Source organism: Marmota marmota, unplaced genomic scaffold (assembly GCF_001458135.2).
Source record: "Marmota marmota marmota unplaced genomic scaffold, marMar, whole genome shotgun sequence".
NCBI classification, from domain to species: domain Eukaryota; kingdom Metazoa; phylum Chordata; class Mammalia; order Rodentia; family Sciuridae; genus Marmota; species Marmota marmota.
Window position 1 is genome coordinate 58,530,669 of NW_025999968.1, and position 25,235 is coordinate 58,555,903.

The 25,235-nt window shown below is 39.5% G+C and overlaps 2 protein-coding genes across 4 annotated transcripts in view; both read right to left on the reverse strand.

Moving 5' to 3' along the window:
• Nucleotides 1-4,234: 4,234 nt before the first annotated feature.
• Psmg1 (proteasome assembly chaperone 1) lies at nucleotides 4,235-12,974 on the reverse strand. Of its 3 annotated transcripts, none has more exons than XM_048803687.1 (7): nucleotides 12,960-12,974; nucleotides 11,751-11,857; nucleotides 10,757-10,908; nucleotides 10,019-10,081; nucleotides 7,085-7,283; nucleotides 6,105-6,241; nucleotides 4,235-4,479 (listed from the first exon to the last, which is right to left on the reverse strand). In XM_048803687.1, the coding sequence occupies exons 3-7, from the start codon at nucleotides 10,886-10,888 to the stop codon at nucleotides 4,405-4,407; spliced, it is 606 nt and encodes a 201-aa protein (XP_048659644.1). In that variant the 5' UTR covers nucleotides 10,889-10,908; nucleotides 11,751-11,857; nucleotides 12,960-12,974; the 3' UTR covers nucleotides 4,235-4,404. The 3 variants fall into 3 exon arrangements, with proteins under 3 accessions (XP_048659644.1, XP_015334267.2, XP_048659643.1); XM_015478781.2 differs by lacking the exon at nucleotides 12,960-12,974 and adding an exon at nucleotides 12,576-12,599; XM_048803686.1 differs by lacking the exon at nucleotides 12,960-12,974 and adding an exon at nucleotides 12,516-12,534.
• A 457-nt stretch (nucleotides 12,975-13,431) lies between these two features.
• Nucleotides 13,432-25,235, reverse strand: part of Brwd1 (bromodomain and WD repeat domain containing 1) — a 117,897-nt gene continuing 106,093 nt past the window's right edge. Inside the window, exon 40 of the mRNA XM_048803947.1 lies at nucleotides 13,432-16,375. Within this exon, the coding sequence (XP_048659904.1) occupies nucleotides 15,984-16,375 (392 nt within the window). The 3' untranslated portion in view covers nucleotides 13,432-15,983. The remainder of the gene's footprint in view (nucleotides 16,376-25,235) is intronic.

Sequence of the window (25,235 nt, forward strand, 5' to 3'; positions counted from 1 at the left end):
CATTTATTGTTACCTGTATTCTTGATGATTGCCATTCTGACAGGAGATGAAATCTTAGAGTGGTTTCGATTTGCATCTCTCTAATTGTTAGAGATGTTGAACACTTTTTTCATGAATTTGTTGATCAATTGTATTTCTTCTTCTGTGAAGTGACTGTTGAGTTCCTTAGCCCATTTACTGATTAGGTTATTTTGTTTTATTGTGTGTATTTTTTTAAGGATTTAGAGAAATCTTTTTATTTAAAAAAATATTAATTTTTTAGGTGTAGATGGACACAACACAATACCTTTATTTTTATGTGGTGCTGAGGATCGAACCCGGGTCCCGCCTATGCTAGGTAAGTGCTCCACCACTGAGCCACAGTCCCAGCCCTTATTGTGTGTTTTCTTGATGGTTTCCCTTACGATTGGTATGAGATGAAATCTCAGTGTAGTTTTGATTTCAATTTCTCTAACTGCCAAAGATGTTGAACATTTTTTCACGTAATCATTGGCCATTCGTATTTCTTGAGAAGCATCTCTTTTGTTCATTTATCCATTTATTTTTTTTTTAAAGAGAGAGAGAGAGAGAGAGAGAGAGAGAGAGAATTTTTTAATATCTATTTTTTAGTTTTCGGCGGACACAACATCTTTGTTTGTATGTGGTGCTGAGGATCGAACCCAGGCCGCACGCATGCCAGGTGAACGCGCTACCGCTTGAGCCACATCCCCAGCCCCCCATTTATTATTTGGTGGCTTTGGGGGGGGTTAATTTTTAAAATTCTTCCTATATTCTGGATATTAATGCTCTGTCAGAAGAGGAGCTGACAAAGAGTTTTCTCCCTTTCTAGAGGTTCCCTCTTCACATTCTTAACTATTTCCTTTGCTTTGCAGAAGCTTTCTAATTCCCGTTTATTAATTCTTGGTATTCTTTCCTGAGCTTTAGGAGTCCTGTTGAGGAAGTCGTCCCCTGCACCTCTGTGTTGCCCTATTAACCCTGTGTTTCCTTCTAAGGGTTGCAATCTCTCTCACTTCCCAGGTTTTTGAGTCATTTGTGAAGGATGAGCAGGATCTACTCTCATTCTTACGTAGAAGAATGAGAATAGATAAGAGTTCTACATAAGTGTTCCCAGAACCACTTGTCTGAAGGCCGTTCGTCAAGGACCAGATGACTGTGTCTTGTGGGTTCCTCTCTGAGTCTTCTGTTCTGCTCTTAATACCATCACAATGGCAGTTAAATCCCACATGAGTTTTGGGAAGGACAAACACTCAAACCACATCCCCATTTGAGTTCTTTTGGTTACTTTTCTTCAGAAAGGACCAGCATTCAAATTAATAATCCACTGGCATAAATATAATTACAAGTTCTATGTTTCCACATAATCACTGACCTGATGCTCTTAATCTCAGCACAGGTAGGCAACATGCCATCCAACCAACCAGCAACGCGTGCCAGCTGGGATGATCAGTGCTGGGCCTCATTTTCCTGGTGTATGAGCATCGTTAAACCCAGATAGGCCATCGCTTCTGCTCATGCACTTCCTTCTTCTGGTGCCCAGGAAACCATGCACCCATGCTTTACACTCCCCGCCCCTCCACCAAGGGTGCTTGCCGGGACTCAGACAGCATCCCCCTTCAGTCCTCCTTGCTTTCCATCTGTACTCAGTGCCTGGTGAGCTCACCCAAGCCCAACAGCACTAAATACAGTCTCTCTGCAAACGACTCCCACCTTTACCTCCCAGAGGCCAGGCTGTGTCTGACTGCCTACTCAGTAACTCTGCTTGAATGTGTAGTTGACATCTCAGAATTGACATGGCCTTGGTTTCTCTCTGCCTTCGGCATCCCCTTTCTCAGCACATATAACTCTAGTTGCTCAGACCACAGATCTGAGATTCATCCCAGGCTCCTCTCCTCCATCCGAGCTGTAAGCAAATCCTATTGGTCAGATTTATTTGAGTGGCAATAAAGTGGCGCAGATGCAGTGAATGTTATTGGGAGATGATTCTTCCTAGGCCTCCCACATTTTTGTACTTCTTGAGAGCAGAGATTGTCTTTTCAAGGTTGTTCGTATATTCGAAAGCCTTGGAAGATAATCTACCACGTTTTTGTTTTGACACCAGGGATTGATCCCAGGGGTGCTTGACCACTGAGCCACATCCCCAGCCCTTTTTTTTTTTTTTTTTTTTTGAGACAGGGGCTCACTAAATTGTTCAGTGCTTCGCTAAGTTGCCAAGGCTGGTCTCAAATTTGTGATCTTCCCTCAGCCTCCTGCGTCACAGGGAGTACAGGTTGCATCACCTGGCTTACCTGTCAGTTTTTGAATCAATAAAACCCCAGACCCTTCAGTTCTTGACAATATGCTCCTGGAGCCTGGGGTGGGCTACGGTTAGAGACATATGAAAACCACGGTGTTAAGGGTACTGTCTTTCACGCTCTTTTCTGTGGATTAGAAAAACTACCCAGCTGTTAACAAAGGCCATTTCTTTGGAAGTGGGTAAGATATGATAAAACTGGACAAAGGCAAGAAGAGCCAGCCAGAGATAAAATACTGTGCCTAGTCAATCAAGGACTATTTCTTACTCCCAGAAGGGGCTAGCAATGTATGCTCAATGCAATTGCAGAATTGTGACAGCCCAGGGGTAGCTGTCCATCCTAGTCTCCTTCCCATCAGTGTGTACTCCAGTGTGACCTGCCCCAATCTCACGATGCCATACCAGGTATGTAGACAATAGGAAACTGGTCTTTTTCCTTTGTAGGTTTCTGTATCAACAGAAGCTGCATCTGAGCCTGATGCAGATGACCAGACCCTGGGCTGCAAGCCTCATGACCGGATGATACCTGGGCCACCCGACCAGCACATTTTGCATGTGGGGGTGACAGAGGTAGCAGAAAGCTACCATTAAAACCTTTTAGTGGCACTGAACTACCATGTTTCCCATACCACACCTTTCATGGCACCTTCCCCCGCTGCCTCTGGAGGGGACCATGTTACCTACTTTGCCTGTGGGGACTGCAGCAAGCAATGCAGATGCTTGAAAACAGCCCTTGCATGCTGGCTGGAGCCTGGGGCAGCCCCTGTAAGAGTCTCCCGGGATTTTGGAGCGAGGGCCTGCCATCATCCATGGATTACTCTCCTTTTCAAGGAAAGCTCTTGGCCTGCAAGTGGGCCATCATGAAAACTGAATTCATGACCACGGGCCACTGTGGCTCAGTGCTAGTCTCTGCTGCTGGTAGACCGAGCGCTTGGAGACAGCCGTAATCAGGACATCCTTGGTGACTGAAGTCCATGTGGCCTTGTGCATGCAGAGCCCCATCCCTGCTACCCTGGCCTGTGTTCACAACAGAAGTGGCTAGGGAGAGAAGCTGGTTGACACCACAGCTTAGCTTGTGGTCTTGTGAGGCAGTGTAGCTGCTTCAGGTTCACAAATAAATTCACATGCCTAATGTACCACGAAATGTGTTAGAGCCAGTGATGTTCAAAAGACCAAGCCTGCAAAGAGCCCTGGGAAAGTCTGGGTGAAGAAGCAATCTGTCAAGCAAAATTGAAGAAAGCACACGTGAATCTGTTTCCTTTTGAATAAATGTGACTTCATTACCTTATCACCAATTGCGATCCACAAAACAAAACAAAAACAAAAAACCTAGATCTCATAAAATATCCAGAAAGTTTCCATATGTTAAGAATCACCAGGGGCTGGGGCTCAGCGGTAGTGCACTTGCCTGGCATGTGTGAGGCACTGGGTTCGAATTCTCAGCACCACATTTAAATAAATAAAATAAAGGTCTATTAATAACTAATATATACTTTAAAAAAAAAAAAAGAAGAAGAAGAATCACCAGCAGGCACTGTGGCACACTCCTATAATCCCAGCAGCTCAGGAGGCTGAGGCAGAAGGATGGCAAGTTTGAGGCCAGCCCCAGCAACTAAGTGAGGCCCTAAGCAACTTAGTGAGACCTGTCTTAAATATTTTTTTAATTTTAAAAAGGGCTGGGTATGTAACTCAGTGGTAAAGATCCTCTAGGTTCAATCCCCAGTACTCGCCTCCCCAGCAAATCGTCACCAGCGATTCATCAACTTTCAGATTTTTTGTACCTAACTACATGCTCATATTAATAGAACCTGCTTTCTGCAGCTTTTCAAAACTCTGCCATTAAAGTTTCAAGTAAAACAATACTCCCACCTAGTGGATAAAGAAGAATGTCTATTTATTTTAGTTTTGAACAGTATCACCATAAAGAAGAAATTAAAACTACAATTAACTTTTTTTAAAGTTTATTCTGTTTTAACACCCTCAAAATACAGCACCCCCAGAGCAGCCCTCAAAGCAGTGCTCGCTGCTCCCCTGGAAGAAATGGATGTTTCTGGACCCTGGGGTGGGCTATAGATAGAGACAACGTGGGAGACATCACAGAACGATCTTTGGGATCACGTATAAATGTTACTCTGAATCTCATTTGTTGTCATCAATTTCTTCAGTATCTCTGTGCCCTGTGGAATGTTCTGGAAGAAGAGAAAAAGATGTCAAGACAGCTTTTCAGTGAGAGGCAACATGCACACCCAGCCTGACGCTCTCGAGAAGTCGTGAGAAGGTGCTGTGCAGCAGAAGCAGTGCCTTCCAGCACCTCTCCCCCAGGGACAGTGCTCAAGAAGGCGAAAGCCTAGAGAGTCCTTCCCTGGCCCAGGCCTTGAAGCGTACCGGGCCTCTTCACCCCACCACTCTCCCTGTCCACCACAGCCCTCTGGCACCCAACCTGTCCTCTTCCCACACCCCACTGCTCCCCACTAAGGCCCATCCAGCTTTCATAGCCAACTGTGGGGCCACTTCCTCTGTGAGAGGCTTTCCCAGTACTCCTGACCAGCACTCCTCGCGGCCGGGAGCTGCCTCAGCTCTAAAGCCCTACAGTGGTGCCAGAGAGTGGGGGCTGTAGCTAACCCCTGTTAACAACTGTTGAACAAACCCCAATAGGAGTGGACAGCAGAAACCATGCACTAACTCAGGCGACCTCATGGGTCGTTGGTAGGAGTACTCTTCACAGCGACCACCTGACCTTCCCCAGACTGGTATCTTCAAAGGAAGACAGGAAATGTTAAAAAGGTCTTTAAATTTCCCCTTCAAATTGTACTCCTCAATCCTATTTGACAGATGACTTACACTGCTCAGAACAAATCCGCACATTTATGTTAAGCTCCTGTATGGGGAGCAGAGTCCCTAGCAGGGAACAAAACAGCCCCAGAGAACTGCTCTCTAAACAAGTGGGCAGAGCCGGGTCACAAACCACAGCAGCCAGCACGAGGACCCGCACGCCCTTGGAAAGACACGAAACCCAGAAGAATTCAACTTGTCTGAAAACTTAACCCTGACTCCACTAACTGGGAAGATGTGCTTGAAGTAGACCAAGTCAGGGCTCTGCAGCTTGACTCTCCACCAATCAACAGGGGGTCATTGAGGGCTTCCTTCTACAGGCCAGGTATGTGGCAACCCAGGGACGCCAAAATGGAAAAACGTGCTCCCGTACCACAAGCTGCTGAGGAGGACACTAACTTAGGAGAGCTGAGACGGCCACTCCAGCATAACCTGCGGTGAGTGGAGCCCTGATGGCTACTCAGAACAAAACAGGCCACCAACGATGCTGGGACAACCCCTCTCCCTTGAAGTACTTCTTAAACCAGACACTGTGGCTCTCCATAAATCCCTGAAGAGAACGCTGGGGAGGCCCAAAGCTCCCTGAAATGCTAGACAAATGTTGCTGTGTACGTGTTCTGATATGTATTTTTCCAGTAAATGAGCCCACAGACCTAAGGGGGGGGACAAAGGTTCATTAATAATTCTAACATCTTCACATATCCCATCCCCTCAAAATCAGGTGAATACTATTGATACTATACTTAAAATTACAACCTTCCAAATGAGTTACAGAGACTTCTCCAGCCCCAGAGACACGTAGGATGTAAGGGCAATGCACTGGTCTATATATAAGAGCAAAATGCTCTTCAAGTTATAGAAGTAAATCCAGAAGAGAAGGTGGCCAGAGCGGGAAGATAGGCTCTCTGAGTACTGTCCCGGGTCTGCACTGCCCCTACACTCAGCTAGTGTGTCAGCTGGTGGTCAGGTGAGTGACACTTACCTTAGCCAGGCCTTTCAAGCTTTTGGAAGAAAGTATGGGCTTGAAAGCTTCCACGGTAATGAGGTCTAACGTCATCACCTCAGTGTAACACAAATACAGAATGGCAGGGATTTTCCACACCTGACAGTAACTGAGGACTGTGAACAAAGGAAAACCACTTAAGTTTTCTAGTATATAGTTTTAAAATTAACCACCATTAAATAATAAAGGCTGCTTTAAAAAGTCTTTGAATCAAGACATTTACTGCTCTACTAAATCAATTCTAATGGATATTTTCTTTCAAAAATCAACTTATTTTCCTAATAATCTTTTGCTTTTGCAAATATTATCTTTATTTTGCATTTCCTAAACATACTGCTCAATTTTAAGTAGTTAAAAGGTTGAAATTTCAGTCACTATAATAAACAAAGCAAGTTACATGTAACAAACGAATACCATGATGCATACTACTACCAAGTTAGTCCTCTTCACTCTAATAAACTTAACAAGGGGGAAAAAAATGTTTTTCCTTTATTCAATATACTTAACAAAGAACAATTAGTAACATACAATAAAAGATACACTACTGAAAAGTAAATGGCAATCTATTTCTTAAGACAGCAAAATATAATTACAGTGATAAAAATATTAAGCAACACACATTAAAGTAACTATCAAACTTCTCTTTCTATTTTGATAATTAAAATGTACTTTACCAAATTTTCATACAATTTACAACTAACATTGGCTTGCATTCTGAGTCGCCAAAGACTAAAAAGAAACTAAAGCTGAGGCAGAGCAATTAAGCCATCTGAGCTGCTCTCATAAGTGTGTCTAGAAAATTTTAAAACGCAAACCAAGTATACTAACAAGTACAGACACTGAGGATTAATAGCAATATATTGATTTTGATCATCAAAAAATTAACCTCATAAAGATTTCTAATAGTGAAAATAATAATTAGCAGTAAGATGAAATGTAAATATGGATTTTGGTATCACCTGCAGCAGGAAGATCATGGATGATGTTCGGCTGTTCTAGTAGTGAGCAACAGGCAGTGTCCTTGAAATTCTGTGTTTTTAGTGCTTTCAGGAAAGGAGAAGGAAGGCTGCCAGTAGATTCTGAGGTTTTATAGTCAGTAACATGTCGACATGTGAGAATAGTTACCTGCATGTTCCTCCTTGGACAAGAGCCAAAAACCTGACACAAAATTGATTTAAAATTAAACAAGGGTAACTGTGTGAGGGATTGGAAACACTGCTCCAGCTACTCTCCCAGCAGTGCGGGTGGCAGCTGCACATCTAGCAGGGGCGCACTGCGCCCTGGGTAACAGAACAGGCTTCCCTGCCCCAGCCTGGGTTTGCTCTGGGCACTCTGGTTGGCACTCCTCCTCATGGCACTTTCCTGTCCCTTAACTCAGGGCAGTATCACCTACTTAAGAGACCGATGCGTAGTAAACAACCATGAATGGACAATGCCGGAGCAGCTGCCACAGGACCACCACCTGAGCAAGCCGGTCCCAAGAGCATATCCCACAGCCAGCCCGTCCCTCACCTACTCCCAATAACACCTGGAAAATGGCTCTTACTAAATTCACTTTTCAGTTACTAGAATTGGGGCGAGTTTCAAGGGCTCTAGAACTCAAAGTCCTCTTCCATGATTTGAAGAGAAGATCTATTAGATCTACAAGAATCCTTCTACCTTCTAATAAAATCTATGGTGACACAAACAAAGCAAGCAACTATTTTTTAAAGAAAAGAGTAGTTTTTATGTTACCATACTTGTTTAAAAATATTCTGTGGGGCTGGGGATATAGCTCAGTTGGTAGAGTGCTTGCTTTGCATGCACAAGGCCCTGGGTTCGATCCCTAGTACCACAAAAAATAATAATAATAAAAATATCCTGTGAAAAAAACAGCTATTTCCATTAGTAATAAAAGCACTGAAGATTTTATATTAAGTGTCATAATTCATACAACTAATTTCATTATATCACAACTTTGTAAATAAATGCAAAAAAAAGTCAACACAATGTAAGTTTGTTTCAAGGTACATCCCGTTTAAGAAAAATAACATTATTCACAGGCCCAATTTATTTTCCTTCATAGAATACTTAAAAGTCTGAGCCTAAAATACTTATGAACTGTTTTATTATCAGGATGATTTGACCAAAATAACAAAGTGACCCAAAGAATACCCCTAAGGAAAAAAAATTTGTTTTAGAAATGCATAATTTTTATGTTTTTTCAAGTCTAGAATGTTCATCTGTCACCGTGTAAAAATTAAGTATTTTTGAAATAATAATCACCCTACATAATTAAAAAATATAAATAAAACACTAATTTCCTAATATTCTAAGCTCTGACCCTCTTACCCAGAAAGATACACATATGTACACTGAATATAAGATAATTCACAGATCTTTTTAAACAACTTTTCTTCTAATAAAATGCATTTACTAACTTAAAGCAAAAGCTTCTCTAAGTAAGCCAGCTGGTTTAAAGTAGAAAATGAAATTCTTATTTCTATTTAATTTTAATACCAGTTTTAAATACACTGAGATTTAAGCTGAGATGTTGCTAAGAATTTCACATAAGGACTGAAGGGCCTACTTTATTTACAAATACAGGTGAAAAAAAGAAATGATGAATGATGAGGATGAAGACATCCCACTGACCCTCATCTGGTCAATACACCTGTACTGAAATATCACAGTGCAGCCCATTAATAAGTACTATTTTGTGTCTATTAAAAATAAAAATAAGCTGGGTATGGTGGTGCACCCCTACAACCCCAGTTACTCAACAATCTAAGGCTAGAGGATGGCAAGTTCAAGGCTAGCCTCGGCAACCTAGAGAAACCCCTGGCTCACTAGGGGTGGAGATGTAACTCAGTGATAGAGAGCTCCTAGGTTCTTAAATTAAAAAAAAAAAAAAAAAAGAGAGAGAGAGAGAGAGCTCCTAGGTTCAATTCTCAGTATCACACACATATACAACACACAAAATAAAGATACATGCTGTGTATGGCGGCGTATGCCTGTAATCCCAGCAGCATAGAGACTGAGGCATGAGGATCACGAATTCAAAGTTAGCCTCAGCAACTTAGCAAGGCCCTAAACAACTTAGCAATATTTTGTCTCTAAATGAAATATAAAAAAGGGGTGGGGAGAGGCTGGGGTTGTGGCTCAGTGGTAGAGTGCTTGCCTGGCATGTGTGAGGCACTGGGTTTGATTCTCAGCACATAAAAATAAATAAAGGTCTACCAACAACTAATAAAATATTTAAAAAGAAAGAAGTGGGGAGGCTGGGGATGTGGCTCAGTGGTAAAGCACCCTTGGGTTCAATCCCTGGTACATAAAATAAACAAACAGATAAAGATACATATATGAAAAATATATATACATTCATTGAGCATTCCTAAATCTAAAATCTGAAATGCTTCAAAATCCAAAAACTTTTGAGCACCTACATAAAATAAGAGGAAAATTCTACACCAAGAATTTGTTTCATACTGAAAGTTATAAAAAAAACACTGTATAGTTATGTTCAGACTATGCATATAAGATGTATTTGAAACATTAATAAATGTATGTTTAGACCTGAATCCCCTCCCTTCTGTCCCAAACATTTTAGATAAGGGGTATTCGGACTATAAAATGTAATTGCCAAAAATTATGGTTTCCTCTAAAATTTCTAGATGAGTTCAACTCTTCACTCAAAAACTATGTACACAATTTTCCAGCAAAATGAAGACAAATTTATTCACATCTAATGCTTAGAAAAACAGATGTCATATTTGAGCCTGGAGAGAGTGTTTTTTATTTGAGAAAATACACACAAATTCCTTTCCTGCATAAGTTTAAATGAAAAGACATTGAACCTTAAAAAACAGCAACTTCTGTAGTCTAAAAATTCACAGGTCTCATTTCTCTCTTACCTTTTCCAGCCACTGATACTGCTGATCTTCAGCAACATAGCAACTACATTGACAGACAAAGACCTGAAAAATAAAATTCAAAGTTTTTTTTCAAGATAAATACATTTTATACACACCCAAACTGCCACCATATACATATCATGTGAATACCAACGGAACACTGCTGTACTCTGGATGTGGAATGTCTGCGAAAGACCCATGTGTTTCCTAAAGTTTCTACATCTGCCAAAGTCTGCATCAGCTTGGCACTACTGGGAGGTGGTGGAAACCTGAAGAGAAGGGGGCCTAGTAGGAGGTCTTCAGGTCATGGGGGTAGCCTTGAAGGTGACACTTGGTCTTCCCCCTCTTCTCTTTTGCTTCCTGGTCATGAGGTAAGCAGCTTTGCTATGCCTGGTGCTCCTACCATGATGTACTGTCCCCCAATCAGAGGTCTTAAAGGAATGTGTCTGTCTGATCATGTACTGGAACTCCAAAACCCCCGCTGATAGATCTCACATGTTTGTTACAGTGACAGAAAGATAACACAAACACTTATCTTCCTGACTCTACTACTGGCCCATTTACTTCTCTAAAATTTAATAAGAGTTAAGCCATTACTAATAACTGGTATCAGAATAAAGAATGCACTTAGAGAGCAGTTCAGTGACATGCCTGTTAGATTCTGGGGTACACTAACAGCAAAGACTCTGTGATGCTTAAATAACTAACTTTTAAACATACAAGTTAAGTCCCACATACCAAGGGATTTGATTTTAGGTGATAAAACACACAAAAAGACTCTGAAGGGGACAGGTGTGTGGTGTCCACTGTTCTACACCATTCATTCCAGAGTTTAGCACAACCAACTTCTTCCCAGACGCCTGAATTCATAACAAACGATGACAAAAATGCTGTAAGAGAACAAGTCACACAAGTTAGTGCTTAGCCCTGCATGCTGTATTCTCTAAAAAGCTGAGATTACTCTAGAATTTCAGAGCTGAAAAAGTCCTCAAGACCATCTAATGCCACCACTCTGCAGGAGGCAGCCAGGGCTTCACGAAAGGCCACACTGAGTAAGACAAGACTACAGCCAGGAAGGGACAAGACAGGCTTACACACAGACTCCCAGGGTAACACTCCCCTAAAAATGTGAGACCAGAACTTCATATAATGAGTCAGAGTCACTTACTGTGTACTTACTATGCTCTGAAAGTCCCAGGGATGCATTATATGGCAAGGGATCTTAATGGGGTTCCCAAATGCTCCCAATACCTGTAACTCCCCTAAAATTATAAAGGTCTTTGTGTACAGGTCTTGTACAGACACTGTTCTAGATGAACTTTACACTTTTCTACCTTTAACTCACCAAGTGAATCAACACAAAGACACTGGAACTTAATTGCTCAAAAGAGCTAGTGATCACTGTTATTTTTAGAGTTCTCATTATGTTTTCAAAAGCCTGTTAACTCAAAAACATTTAAGTAAACCTGGCTACAACACACCAGAAACAGTTCCTTGAGCTTTAAGTTCCTGAAGACACAAATATTTCCTTTAAATCTTATTTTTTATTTCCATTTTTAGAAGATAGTACACATGAACAGGTGATGTATTTATCCCCTCTCAGAAACAAAGTTACTCTACCAAGACTTTTCTCTTTTAAGTAACTAACCTTTGAAGTCTTTTAGAATGGAAAGAAGTAACTTTGTATTTTTTCTTTCAACAAAACCTCTAGTCTTCTGCATTTTTCACTTACCTACTGCATTATTTCCTATAGCAATTATAAACTTGGAACAAGGATATTTTTCTAGCAGAGAAACTTCCAGGGATGTTTTTGTCTGTCTTCGAAGAAGCCGCACCTCCCTAACACAAGAAACAAGATGAAACCAAAACAGCTTAAACACAGTCAGTATTCTACTTTGAAAAAACAACATTATATGTATGATTGAAGTGCCTTTACTAACCGGTAAAATTGACACTTGCAATCTATAAAGAATATAATTAGAATCCTAAAGAAAGAGCAGATTCAGGCACTGATAATCAACAAGACAAAACTACTGCAAGCAAGCTTCATGTCCATCTGACCCCCTGATCAATCTTGGCATCCCTAAAAGTGAAAAAACTGGCAGTATGCAACAAGAAACAGAAAGTACCACCGCACCACTTCAAAGCACTCTCGCTAAAGAATGGGAATCTATCTGATCCAAGTTCCAAAATGAACATTCTTTTGCAGGAGATGCAGGTGATGAGCACACGTGTGAAATGCCTCCAGGAGGAGCAACCAGACAAATCCAGAGCTCTCTACAGGAGTAAAAGGGAAGGTGGACCGCTCCAAACGAAATGAGCCCTCTAAGTGTAAGGCGTGGACCTGGTCAGGAGACCGATGTACCCAAACCCACCGGAAAATCTCAGTCTGACCGAACTAGGTATATGAGACGATATGGAACACCACTACTAACTGCAGACTATAAGAGACCTAAGTCTCTATTTTGAGACGCATTCTGCAGGGTGCAGGCCGTACCCGGGCCGTGCTCCCTCCGGGGGCGGCAGGAGGGGAAGTCTCTGTGGGCGCTGAGCTGACCTGAGTGCGGGCCTCCGGGGTCCTTCGCGTTCTCCCATCTCCATGTGGGGAATAATGGTTGAAAAGAGCGCGCACCTGCCACCCACGCAAGGCCGGCTGGAGCGTGGGAGGAGGAAAAGCCCCCGGGGCGCGCGNGCTCGGCACGTCGCCTTCACCACCTCTCCAAAGAAAGTGGCTGCCATGGCCTCCAAGAGACCGACCGCCCGCACAACCGCGGCGCCGCGGGACGGCGCACGCGCACCTCCGCGCGACCACGCCCCCCGCACTGCTCTACGCGTGGGCACACCCCTAGCGCGGTGGCCCCCCTCCCCGCTCAGCCACGCCTTCGTACCGCCCGTGCACGTAGCCACGCCCCCTGTACCGCCCACGCGCACCACTTAGTACCCGCAGGCAGCGGAAGCCGCGAGCGTTTTCCTTCCACTGCCTTAATCACGCGGGGAGACCGAGAGTCTGGAGGACAGCGGGCTAGAGGGGCAGGAAGTGAGCCCGTCGGCGGAGCCCGCGGAGGGTCTCCGGTCACACAGGTAACGGTTCCGTCCTCTGCGGGAAGTGCTTCAGCAAGATCCTGGCCCGCATGCTTTTCCTTCCTCCAGGGCCTTCCCCTTCCCCTCCAGTAAGAGCGGTGGAGTGAAACGGCTTACTGAGCTCTGCTCCACACCTGGTCGCCCCAGCGGGCAGCGGCGAGGAGGCCCGGGACAGCGGGCAGGAAGAAATACAGTGCTTCGTGGTGTTGTAGAAATGTGACCTTTACTCTGGCTTAGGAATTCGCATTCAAAAGCTGATGACTGTCAAACCGACCTAAAAAACATTTTATGAGAATGCAAAAATAGTTTTTAAAACTTGGCCTATTTTTTTCATCTTAAATAGCCTTTCACTGTTAGGTATTGAATTGGTTCTTTATTAGCTTGTGCTGGAAGACAAAGCTCACAGAGCACTGTTCCAAGCGAGAGAAAAGGGGACAACTCTTGGCTGAATCCATTACTACAATGAAACGCAAAAGACAGATCCTGGATTTAGTTGTGTTGAAATGGATGTCACTGCCTGCATCTTGGAACTTTTTCAGTGAATAGTCACAACGGTGATACATTGGGGGAGTCTTTTGAGATTGGCCCAAAATATCTCCAAGTTGCCAGAAACATCTTAAGATGTGGGAAAACAAAAAGATCACTTACATAAAATGTCTACAGCAATTTTACACATCAAGGGGGAAATAAAATATGTGAACACTTAAGAGTAAACAGACCAAGCTGCTAGCCGCAAGCTTAGGAAACCTTGGGTATCATCTATGAGAAAGAATATACAAGATTACCAATATAACATTTTAAAACATGAGGACTCCTGCATTAGTCGGTCTAGTATGAGTGAATTGCAGATAAAAAGGTTGTTTGGGCATCACTTTCTTAGTCCTTTTGTTAAGTAATTGTCATTTTACAAGTAAGATATTCAACTTGATTTTTCATCATTTGATATTACATTATGAAGAAATCTTTTCTGACAATCTGACTAAAGTTATTATAGAATAATGATAACACATTTGGCTATGATTTAAATTCTGCATACATCTCAAAGTTTTACAAGAATGTTAAGTTTCAAACAAATGCTTATTTCATGCAATTACAATAAACAGACCAAGCACTTATAAAAAGGCAAATATATGTTTAAATTAAATACTAAATTGGAAAAGGAATTCCATTATGAAAGGATGACCATACAATCTCAGATACTGACAAAAACCAGAGAAGATTACAAACTCAAAACTTAATTCTCACATTTGAATTGTTAAAAATTTTGCATAATAGTCTTCACTGAGACTTAAATATTTTCATTTTATGGCACTTTTTGAGGATATAATATACCAAATAAGAAATTTGAAATTAATGTAAATTTTGGACTGGGAAATAAGTTTTAACATTTCATTAAAGCTCAAAAGTTAAATCCCATGCACCTAAAAATAGCAGTTTATTAGGAATTCTTCCCTTTCTCACTATTTTAAATAACAAGATTTTGGAGCTCAGTATTTAAAATTAAAGTATACTAGAAAAAGAACAAAGGACACATTGTAGGTTAGAATATTCTGGCTTACACTGAAAAACCCAAAGCCTTTTTAAAAACAGACATGCAGCCACAAATTTCTCAAGTAATCTAAACACTCTGTCGATCTGTATAACCAAATAAATAAAATAAGCATTAGTCTTAAAAATAGAAACTCCTAGATTTCTACATTTTACTTTTTTCAATTACACATGCAAATTATATACTGATATTCACAGATATTTTTAAATGAGAAAACAACATCTAAGTTAAAAAGATTTGACAGTACATTCATTTAATCCAGTGATCAAATACTTATTAATAAATTAAGCCCCATTACAAATAAAATTTTTGTAGTACCATGATCAGATTTTCTAATCCTAGCAAAGGCCACAAAGATATAAGCCAGACATGCTGCCATAAAAGTTTGTGATGAGATTGTAATAAGTTTTCCCATTGTTCAACTTCCAACTCTTAAGTTGCTGAGGATAAAGGTGATATTTCACTCTATAATCTAAAAATATGACTGCTTTGATCTTAAGCTCTACTATTTTCTGATTAAAACCAAGCCTGCCTCTTAATTTTTGCTGCTACATGAAACAAGGAAAAGTGATAGTCACTTCAGAGCTTTCATAGAAAAATATATATTCCCTGAATTAGTCATACCAAGTGGTCATCATTCAGTATGAATCCCAAAGTTTTAAACAAAATAAGACATCAATGGATTTCCTCTATCTGCCTATTTCCAACGCTGCTTCAGAACTCCAGCATTAAATCCCCTTCTGCAACTTTTGTTTTTGACCTTTGGATGTGAAATTTAGGAATTAGATCTAGTTGAAGTTTTTGCTTCACTCAAAAGACAAATAGGCTCACCAGCACTTTACTTTGAAAATGAACCTCTATATTTTTCCAGTTTCAGTAATGACACCATAATCATGGTGGCCGGAATTTTTATTCAAATGAAAAAAAAAATCTTAAAATTAGCGTCAGGTTGAGGTGTTGAAAAATTTATTTTCCATCCTTCCTACATATCCTGTCCACTTCCCATTTTCTTCCTTCAAGGAGTCAGGTTTTAAGGACCTTGTTCTCTGTTAAGGAGCCTCACTCTTAAGGCAGGCCCATTGCCTTTTCTTTCCACCTCTCAAACTACAGACTCCACAATCTGCTTCCTCATCAGACCCCCCTGTATAATGTGTTAGTTCAAGGGCTGGCTGGAAGGAAACCTTCCTCCCACTCCGCCCACTGGAGTATGGCTTTTAGGAAATTCCTCAAAAGATGCCAAGAAGGGATTAGCTTTAGGGCTTAGAGCAGAATGCAACTGCCGGCTTCAGGGAGGCCCCTGCTTGTTTTCAGATACCACTTCTACATTCTCAGTCACTATTGTGCTTTTTCTTTCCAGGATCTGAACCGCCTAAAAAAAATCACTTTGCTATTAGTATCTTCTAGCTCTTTTTCACTTTCAGAATTTATGGTTGTATCATCCTCTTTATAAACATTCAGTAACTTTTTCTTAGCCGCAGCAGAAGCATTTCGATGGGGCAGTTTTCTGCTACTCTTCCTAATCCAGATATTTTCTGGTCCTGAAATCGTTTCCTTTAGATTACTCATTATCTTTATTTTATTTGCAGCAACAGTAGCACATCTGCGGGGAACTTTCTCAGGTACCATTTTTGCTTTCAGAGTTTCACTAGGCATTTGCACTGCATCCTTCTGATTATGCATACATGTTCGCATTTTTGTTTGGGGTTCTCTGTCTCTAGGAACAGATTCTGAAAAATGAGTGAAAGGTCATGTAAATGCAAAAATCTTGTAACACAAGATTTTACTACTACATTCCTCAACACTTACGTTCCTAAACAATGAATTTTAAGACTTCCAATTTTGACAAATATAACTTTATATTTTCCTTCTCTGCATCTAAGGAGACTGTCAATACAATAGCAGACTTGCAAGAGGTTAATAATACATTTAGCATCATAAAGCCACTCACATAAAAACCCTCTTTAAAATCCAGATTTAAAAAAATAAGACCATGTGTTTAATTTTTTTTTTTTTTTGCTATCATTTCTAATTCTCCATTAAACTACTTTAAAATACTCAATAGAAATAATTTCCCTAGAATCTAAACAAGAAAAGCCGTCGTAACTATATATATGACAGCAACACATCAGTTCTGTGGTCAAGGTCCTTAAGGTTCTCCTTGCAGATCAGAATTTACTCCAAAAATTGTTAAAATTGGTAAATGGTGGATGAAAAAAATCTTACACTAATTTTATGTAACTGAAGTGTGGCTTTAACCCTAGATTTTTCAAATATTGCAACATTTTACATAGCTGGAATTAAATCTTCAGTAATTCAAATATTTTCTGACCTAGATATGTTCCAGAACGTTATGATAAAGATCCTAAAAATAATTACATATATATAATTGCTTTAAGGAACTTACCAGTGCAGGGTGCTATGAAACCTCACCAAGTTTAAGGGACAGTGGAAGGCTTCCTTTTTGAGGAAATGCTATCATAAACGAGCTATAACTTGTAAAGGAATTGGCCATACCCCAAAAAAGCCAAGCTCCCTGGAGAGGGCAGCCCCTCACCCAGACCCCAGAGGTGTTCAGAGGGTGGCTGCAGATCGTATTTGCTACTCCACACATAGCAAACTGAGGTGAGCTCAAATCTTATTTTTGCTGGGGTCTCAAATTTTGATTTCTCATACTTTAAAAACTAGTCTAATATTTTTCTAGGGCATTAGTGTTCCTTTGGCATATCTTATGTGAATCTGATATTAGCCTCTGAATTTTAGGCCTTATATGTTGGCAAGCTAGTGAAGTTTCCAGGCCTTGAGCAGTCAATAAGGACAGGCTTTAAATCACTAAAATAACACAACTATCTTACATCCACAAAACTTCTGTAAGGCTCTACGGTATTTTTCTCTTCACTACTAAGTCTAGAAAATAAGAGCTGTTTGGTCAGGTAATATCAAGTAACACTATTATTCTGTAGAAGTGAATACTACCTACCAACTTCCTTAGTTTTTCCTCTTATGGAGACGTTTGCCCTCATGTCAACAAGCTGAAGAAAGGGCAGATGAGTACAGGTAAAATCTTTTGCTCTGAATTGCCATGTTCCCATAGCAAACATCATGAGGAACAGGCCCTTTGCCCTTACAGCAAAAATGCTTCCATTTACTGTGTGTGAAATGGGTCTTACTATTGTGCTTTCTCTAAGACCCTGAGGAGTTCTCCCACATTGGGTTTAGAGATATTTCACTCACAGCAACCTTGAGACAGACACACACACTCACTCACTCACTCATCCCTTTTACTCATGAAATGAGTGGTTCTCATGCTTTTTCAGTGTAATTTCATTTTTAAAGACAGCATGTTTTGTTCAGTGTAAGGCCCCAGGCACCTAAATGGCCTGTTAGCAGGTAGTCGACATTCTCTGAACAAGCATGCCATTCTCACCACCTCTAGGTGACTCTGCAGGAAAATAAAGTGCAGTGTTTTCAACCTTTGAGCAACTTTTAGAAATGTCTAGATTATGAACTGTTGTTATTCCAGTAAATCAACCCTATATTCAAAATGAATTCTTAACGTAAGCATCAGTTAAATGCTACAATGTAAACGGGCCATAAAAGGTTTAAAATATGTATAGCAAAATTAAGGTGAAATGTGTAGTTTAACAGGATAAAGATGTACTAATGTCACTCAACTACCTGCACCCATTTGCATGTTGACAACTGGCTTATTGGTTCATTCCCAACAATATATTCAGTTAAATAGCATAAAATCCTGTTTAAAAAAAAAAAATTTTGGTACCAGGAATTGAACCCAAGGGCACTTAACCACTGAGCCACATCCCCAGACACTCCCACCCCTTTTTTAAACTTTAGAGACAGGGCCTCCCTAAGTTGCTTAGGGCCTCACTGAAGTGGGCTTTGAATTTGTGATCCTCCTGCCTCAGCTTCGTGAGCCTCTGGGATTGCAGATCTGCACCACGCTCCCGACTTGCTTTCTTTTTTGACGGGTGATGAAACATCTATACTGACAATTTAGGAACATGATAAATGCTAATTACTTTAATGTTTATTTCATATCCACAAAAGTGAAAAATTTAGATTCTTCAAGGAAAAGCTAAAATTAGTTTTAAAAAAAAAATACTTGAAGGAAATTTGAACTTGAAATGAAAAACTATGCCAAAGGGTATATAAGGTATGAATTCTATTGTATAAACCAACTACAATTTGATAAAGTTGTAGCTCCAAAGACTGAGATGATAAAATGGGAGTTTCATGAAATAATAAAAACATGAGACAGAAAAGTAACCATGTGAGGAATTTTTCCCCGAAATATACTTGTGTTAATTCTATTACTGAGAATAAAGTGCTTTATTCTCCTTGAGAAAAATATTTTTAGAAATATATACAGAATAATGTAGGCTAAAGAGAAGTCACATTTGTGTTAGGATACAAGCAATTTTTTTTTTTTTTTTTTGGTGATTGTGCTGGGGATTGAACCCAGAGCCTTGTACATGTGAGGCAAGCACTCTACCAACTGAGCTATATCCTCAGCCCAGGGTACAAGCTTAAAGACTTCTGAGGATGCTGCTTGAACACCCACCCCATTTGTAGCAGTGTCATCTGGCACAAGGCAGTACGACAGGTCCTGCTGCCTGTGTTTTCCTGTCAGTCCCACGTCAGGACTGTCTTGAGTGCCTGAGATCTTGCTGTTCTCCTAATCATGGCTTCCTGTCTGGGGGGGGCCAAAGCACAGTAGTACTGTGAACAGCGTCTGCAGAAGGATCTATGTTTTACCAGGACACTCCTTTCTAAGTGACAATGCTCAGCCTTGTGTTCTAAGATGGTCCTGTGATGAAATGGAGATAGACCTGACAGTCTGATTCAAAACATTAACCTTAGTTTCCACATTTTAAATATTTATGTTCCAATTATGTTTAATCAGATAAAATTGTTTTCATAAGCCCAAAGTGAGTGTTCAAAGATTACTAAAGAAACATTTAAAATGTTTATTCGGAGTTTTGTTTTGGTTGGGTTTCTCTGTTACTGCAACCCAAGGATGAAACTGAACCCAAGGATGCTCAACCACTGAGCCACATCCCCAGGCCTTTTTATTATTTTGAGACAGAGACTCACAAGGTTGCTCAGGTTGGCCTTGAATTTGGCATCTTCCTTCCCCAGCCTCTCAAGTAGCTAGGATTACAGGTATGCACCAACATGCCCTGCCCGATCAGCATTTTCTAATTGGAACATTTAAAACAAATTTGAGGGTGAAAAGCGGGGGTTAAAAAAAATGCCCGACTCAAAAACTATACTCGCCTATTTCCAAATATACTTTTCCACAGCACTGACATTCTCAAAGCAAAACAATGGTAAACCGTTCAGTTCCAATCACGGTTTCCCCCAAGCCAGCCTTGTATCAGAACCAGCTGGAAGTGTGCTTTCTTCTTTGCCCTCTATTTGTAAAGCAATGAAATTACCCAAAACAAATAGCATTTACCAATGACCTTCATCCTTTCCATAACACAAGTTTCCAAAAGGATGCCGTAAACTCAAGTCTTTTAGACAATGGTTGTGGAAGCAAGTGTTTTCAAACAATTTGTTTCCTAGGAGACGGTTTAATACTGCAATATTAACTTCTACATTATGGCAGTGTCAGGTCCAGGCTCAGAAATAATTCTGTTAATCCGAATGGTTCCTTACCAGTTTAGTCACTGTTAGCGTGCAATTCACTCAATGGGGGCACAGGTACCACACAACCTTCAACTTTACTCACCTCATCACGGATAATTATAGCACATCACAAAGCAGTTTTCTCTCGTTACTCAGAAATAGTTAATTGGTCAACATTAGTCATGACTCCCATAAGATTTGTGGTGGCTACTGTAACTGTAACTATCATCTAAATCTTTTAAACTTTATGTTCAGGTGCCTTATATTTACCTGCTTAACTTTTTAGAATATCTCAATATTTCAAACTACATGTAGGCAGGAGAAACTATCAAAAAGTAAACAACTGTGTTCAGTCCACGTCACTTCCTAAAGCAAAGCAGCAGGGTTGCAAACAAGCCCACACCAAATTCCTCTCAAGCATGGTTCCTCACTCCCCTCAAGTTCCCTTGGCTGAAACCTACAATTTGCAGGTGTGTTTTATCTGCATTAACAAGACAAAATCACCCGTGGACAAAATTGGGGCACAACTTAGTACGAAAGGCAAACATAAGCTTCAGGGAAAATTGACTACACTATCTGCAGACCCACTTGGCTTGGAGAGGATTAAAAAAAATAAAATCTACCCGTTTTGTTACTATGGCAGCTACATTTGTTATGCTTTTTACCATTTTAGTGGTCAACTAAAAATTCAATGACTTTAGAATGAATTGCTTTAGATGGATTACTTTAGAACACTACAATCTTATGAGTGAAAATTGAAGATTTGCTTTTTCAATAGGCTTTTATAATAAAATGGGTCAAATTCTGCAGGTGAAGCCAGGCACAGTGGCACACACCTGTAATCCCAGAGCCTGGGGAGGCTCAACTTGGAGGAACCCAACCAAGTTCCAGGCCAGCCAGAGGAAATGAGCAAGGCTCTATCTCAAAAAGGAAAGGGGGAGAGGATGGTGCCCTGGAGGTGTACATTTGGTAAAACACTGTTAGGTTCAATCCTCAGTACAGCGGGGTGGGAGTGGGTTTTTCAGGTAAACTGAGTTGGTGCAGCCCAAGCACTGATCCATACTTAGAACATACTTAAAAAAAAAAAAAAAAAATCAAAGATCCTTTCAACTTTTAATCACTGATCAGAAAAGGTAATTTCTAAACCATTTATAAGTACCAAAAGTATAAGGAACCAAAGTATAAGGCTGCTTTAGTCCATGATATTAACTCTTCCTTTGGCAGTATGGATTTCCATATAAAAGTTTTAATAAATGATACAGCTTACCTTAAAATTAAAATTTAAAGTATGACCGGGAAGTATACTGAAGCACTGGTAAATAAGTTCAATGAACTATCAGTCTTGTCATACTTGAGAAAGAAGTAGTCTATGGTTACTTACATGCTTAAAGACAATGATGCAGATTTGTAGGATCCAAATATTTTGCCTCCCCGCAACCCACCATCAAATCCAGAAAAACAATCCTTGAAAAGACACCAATTATGAATCTTGATATTTTGATACCAGGTTGACAATATATTAGAAAACAGCTTGTAGATTATGAGCCTAGTAAAAGTCTCCATTTTGGGAATACCCTTGTATCCTTAAGCAGCATTTGCAAGAGCTTTAAATTTCTTAAAATATGAGAAGACAACAGAGCCCTCACCATTATATTCTTTACTCTTCAGTCCTAATTCACAATTTGAGCTACAAGTAGGATTAATATTTACTAATCTAGTTGGATTCTACATTTTTTTCAGATTGCTCCATTTTCTCCCTAGTCTTGACAGTTTATTTGGTTTGGTCCTTAAATTCTCCAATACTAAGATAAGAGACAGACTTTTAAACTCAAAGGGTTTCTGCTTTATTATTTCCTGATATCCAACAGCAGTTTAGCAGCATAGTTTAAATAATAATTAGCAAGTTATTCCACAATGTTGTTGTGCTCCATCATACTAGAATAATTGAACTGTAATTTCTATACAAAAATTTGAAAAGTATACCAACTATTGATGGGAAGTATGGAGCTTGTTATTTGTTATAAAAGGGCAAAGCAAAAAGACCATTTTCTAGCCATTCAAAAAAGTCACTTGGAAAAAAAAAAACAGTGGAGTAGAAAGGAAAACAAAAATGTTGCAAGTACCTTTAACAATGCTTTTGCATTCTCCTAATAAACATCTACTTTTTTTTCAGTTGACACAAATTCAACTTATACTGACAAAAGATATTAAAATCCTAAGAGTTTTCAATACCAGTAGAGTTAATAAACAGTGTTCTAATTATTCTAGAGAGAAAACAAAAGCTAGAAGAGGGGCCAGGAATGTTGTGTGCACCCAGTGTTATCCTAGGTGAAATGTCACCAAGTCTAGAGGGCTTTGTGGTACACTTAATGTCTGGACAGTGCTGCCCTCAGTATTTTCATTGGTTTGTTTCATAACCCCTTTTCCCATTTGTGCTTGTAGGTTTTCAAGTTTGTTTTCCCTAAAACTAAGTCTTTTCCTCCATTTTCTTATTAAAAACCAATTTCCTTTTTTAGGTACAACTCTCTACTATTTGGAAAATATATTTGTCATAATTTTTCATCTTGTGAAATAACTGTAATATCATGCTGAGGATTACTACATTAAACAAAAGATTTAATAAGAGATTTTTCACTTATACAAAAAAAAAATAGAACGACCACCCTGGGAATTATCTGAAAACGGGATAAATTTTCCTTTTATTCATAAGTTACTACACATTGTCAACACGCCCTTTTGAAATAAGTAGAATATGGGGGGGAACACCTTTAAACCTCACCTTTAAATGTTTGCAATCTTTTTTTTCTTAATATGCTTGGTATAATTAATCTTTCAAAGGAAGTAAAAACCAAACCTGAATACTTCAAAACCCTTTTTTTAAAAAAAATCCATAAATGAATAAAATCATATAGGCCTTTGGACATACACAACCAGATTTTTAAGTTATTTTTTCACATACACCATCAAATTACTTCAAGTGCAATAATGGAAAGCTACAGCACTTCTTCCTGGACCAGTTCACATTCGCTGTCACCTTTGTCTCTTCCTCAAGAGAAATAAAGACCAATCCTAAACATTAAAGTACATCTGTGCATTAAGTCCCTGCGCATTCTGCATAAAGTAGAAAAAAGTCAAACATGTTCTAGTGCTCAATGTAAACATTTTAACTATTATTTATTAATTTTCCTTAAAGGTACTTAGGATTGTGTTACGTATTTAAAGTTAACCTTAGGAATAGCACCATAACCAAACACCCCGTAAGAACGCTTTTCTCCTTAAGCCCTTGGATTTACTTCAGAAGTTGAGAAGCCACCATTGTCAACCTCCCTTTTAAAGTCACCAGGTATCATTCTTGCCTTTTCTGATAAAACAAAATACTATTAAACCAAAATACTAAATCTATACCCACGGGTCTAACCATTTTGGCCAAAAAGAAAAATTACATTAACTGACCAGCCATTGAATGATCAGTTAATTCAAAGAACAAAAACAGTTCTATTAATGATGCTGAAACTGTCAATGTATTGTTGTGACAAAAGAATTTATGTACATATGAATATTTCATATTTATTTATGGATCTTTTGGTACCCTTTTGCAGATGATGGTAAACATGGAGTTATAACCCTGAGAACAGATATAAAACAGAGAAGCTTTGGAAGAGTTTAAATAAATGAATGGATCTGATGACTATCACCAGTTCTTAAAGTTAGGGATACAAATGGCATCCCACTACTTTTTTCAGGTCAACAAAGAAAATCATCCTGTCTTCTCCTGCACAGTTAACAGGAGCTCTGAAGAAAAGTATTATCCTTTTGGTGACAGAGGTCTCTAAACCAAATGAGAGGCAAATGTTCTCTACTATAGGACAAATATATATAATGTCCAAAATCATCCTTCCCTTGCATCAGATTAGAAAGAAAAATACCTCCTACTATGTCAAATGGAATAGGACAACTAAGAATTAGGAACACTTTAAGAACATTCTCTAATATTGATACCAGAGTCAGATATTTTTCCTGTCTGCCACCTCAAGGAAACATAGAAAAAAAGGATTAATTTTGTCTAAAACCAAACACAATTAGTGCCAATAAGTCATTTAAAAGGTACAATACTGTAACAGACCTTTTAATTACTAAAAATGTAAACCATTTCAGGCACAAACACTCTAGGAATGGTTGCTTACACTGTCTGGAGTAGCATAACCTATCAAGTAAAAGTATTTGGCTTGAAAATAAGTGTACTATGGTATCTGGGATGATGTGATAAAGTTTCAACTTTAAATGCATTCAAAAATCATTTTCTCACAAAACATGACAGTTTCTTATATGTAGACTAGAGGTCACTATAGAGACTTAGTTGCTCCAGAGAAGAACCCACAGGGTGGCACCTAACAGCAGTCAGCTACAACAGAGCTGGAGAACAGCACTTCTGTTCTTACACAGACACCATCTGCAACAGCACTCAGCAAAACTCAGCTCTAAAATTTTAATATAGATGGGGAAATCTCCATAGAACTTAAATACTCTTTCAGCTCTGTACATTGCTAAAGAACATACTTTCCCTAAATCTAAGGCACACAAACTCCTCTATTTCAGAGTAAGATTATGGAAGAGCAAGATTTTGGTTAAATCCCTTACGATGAAAACCAACAGAAGACAAATTACATAACATTTTGTTAGTGCACAATTTAAAAGAAAATGTAATGACTATGCTCTGGCCTTAGAGGTTTAAAATATGCACTCAAAACATTAAAAAATAATTTACCAGCACTTTATAAATTCAAGTTTATAAAATAAAAGTGATTATACTTTCCTTAAAAAGAAAAAAAGACCCAAAAGAATTTAAAAAGAAAACTGGAAACCATTTCAATGAAAATGACCAAATCTGGTATAATGCATTCTACTCAAGTAGCCAGAGAAAGCGAGAAGGGGGGGGGG

Coding starts and splice junctions, on each gene's coding strand:
- Psmg1 (XM_048803687.1), bottom strand. CDS start 10,888: ATGAATTCAGGCGTCTGGGAAGAAGTTGGTTGTGCTAAACTCTGGAAT. Junction 7,284..10,018: donor AGTATCAGTGGCTGGAAAAG/GTAAGAGAGAAA, acceptor ATTTTGTGTCAG/GTTTTTGGCTCTTGTCCAAG. Junction 6,242..7,084: donor CCATGATCTTCCTGCTGCAG/GTGATACCAAAA, acceptor CTTTGTTCACAG/TCCTCAGTTACTGTCAGGTG.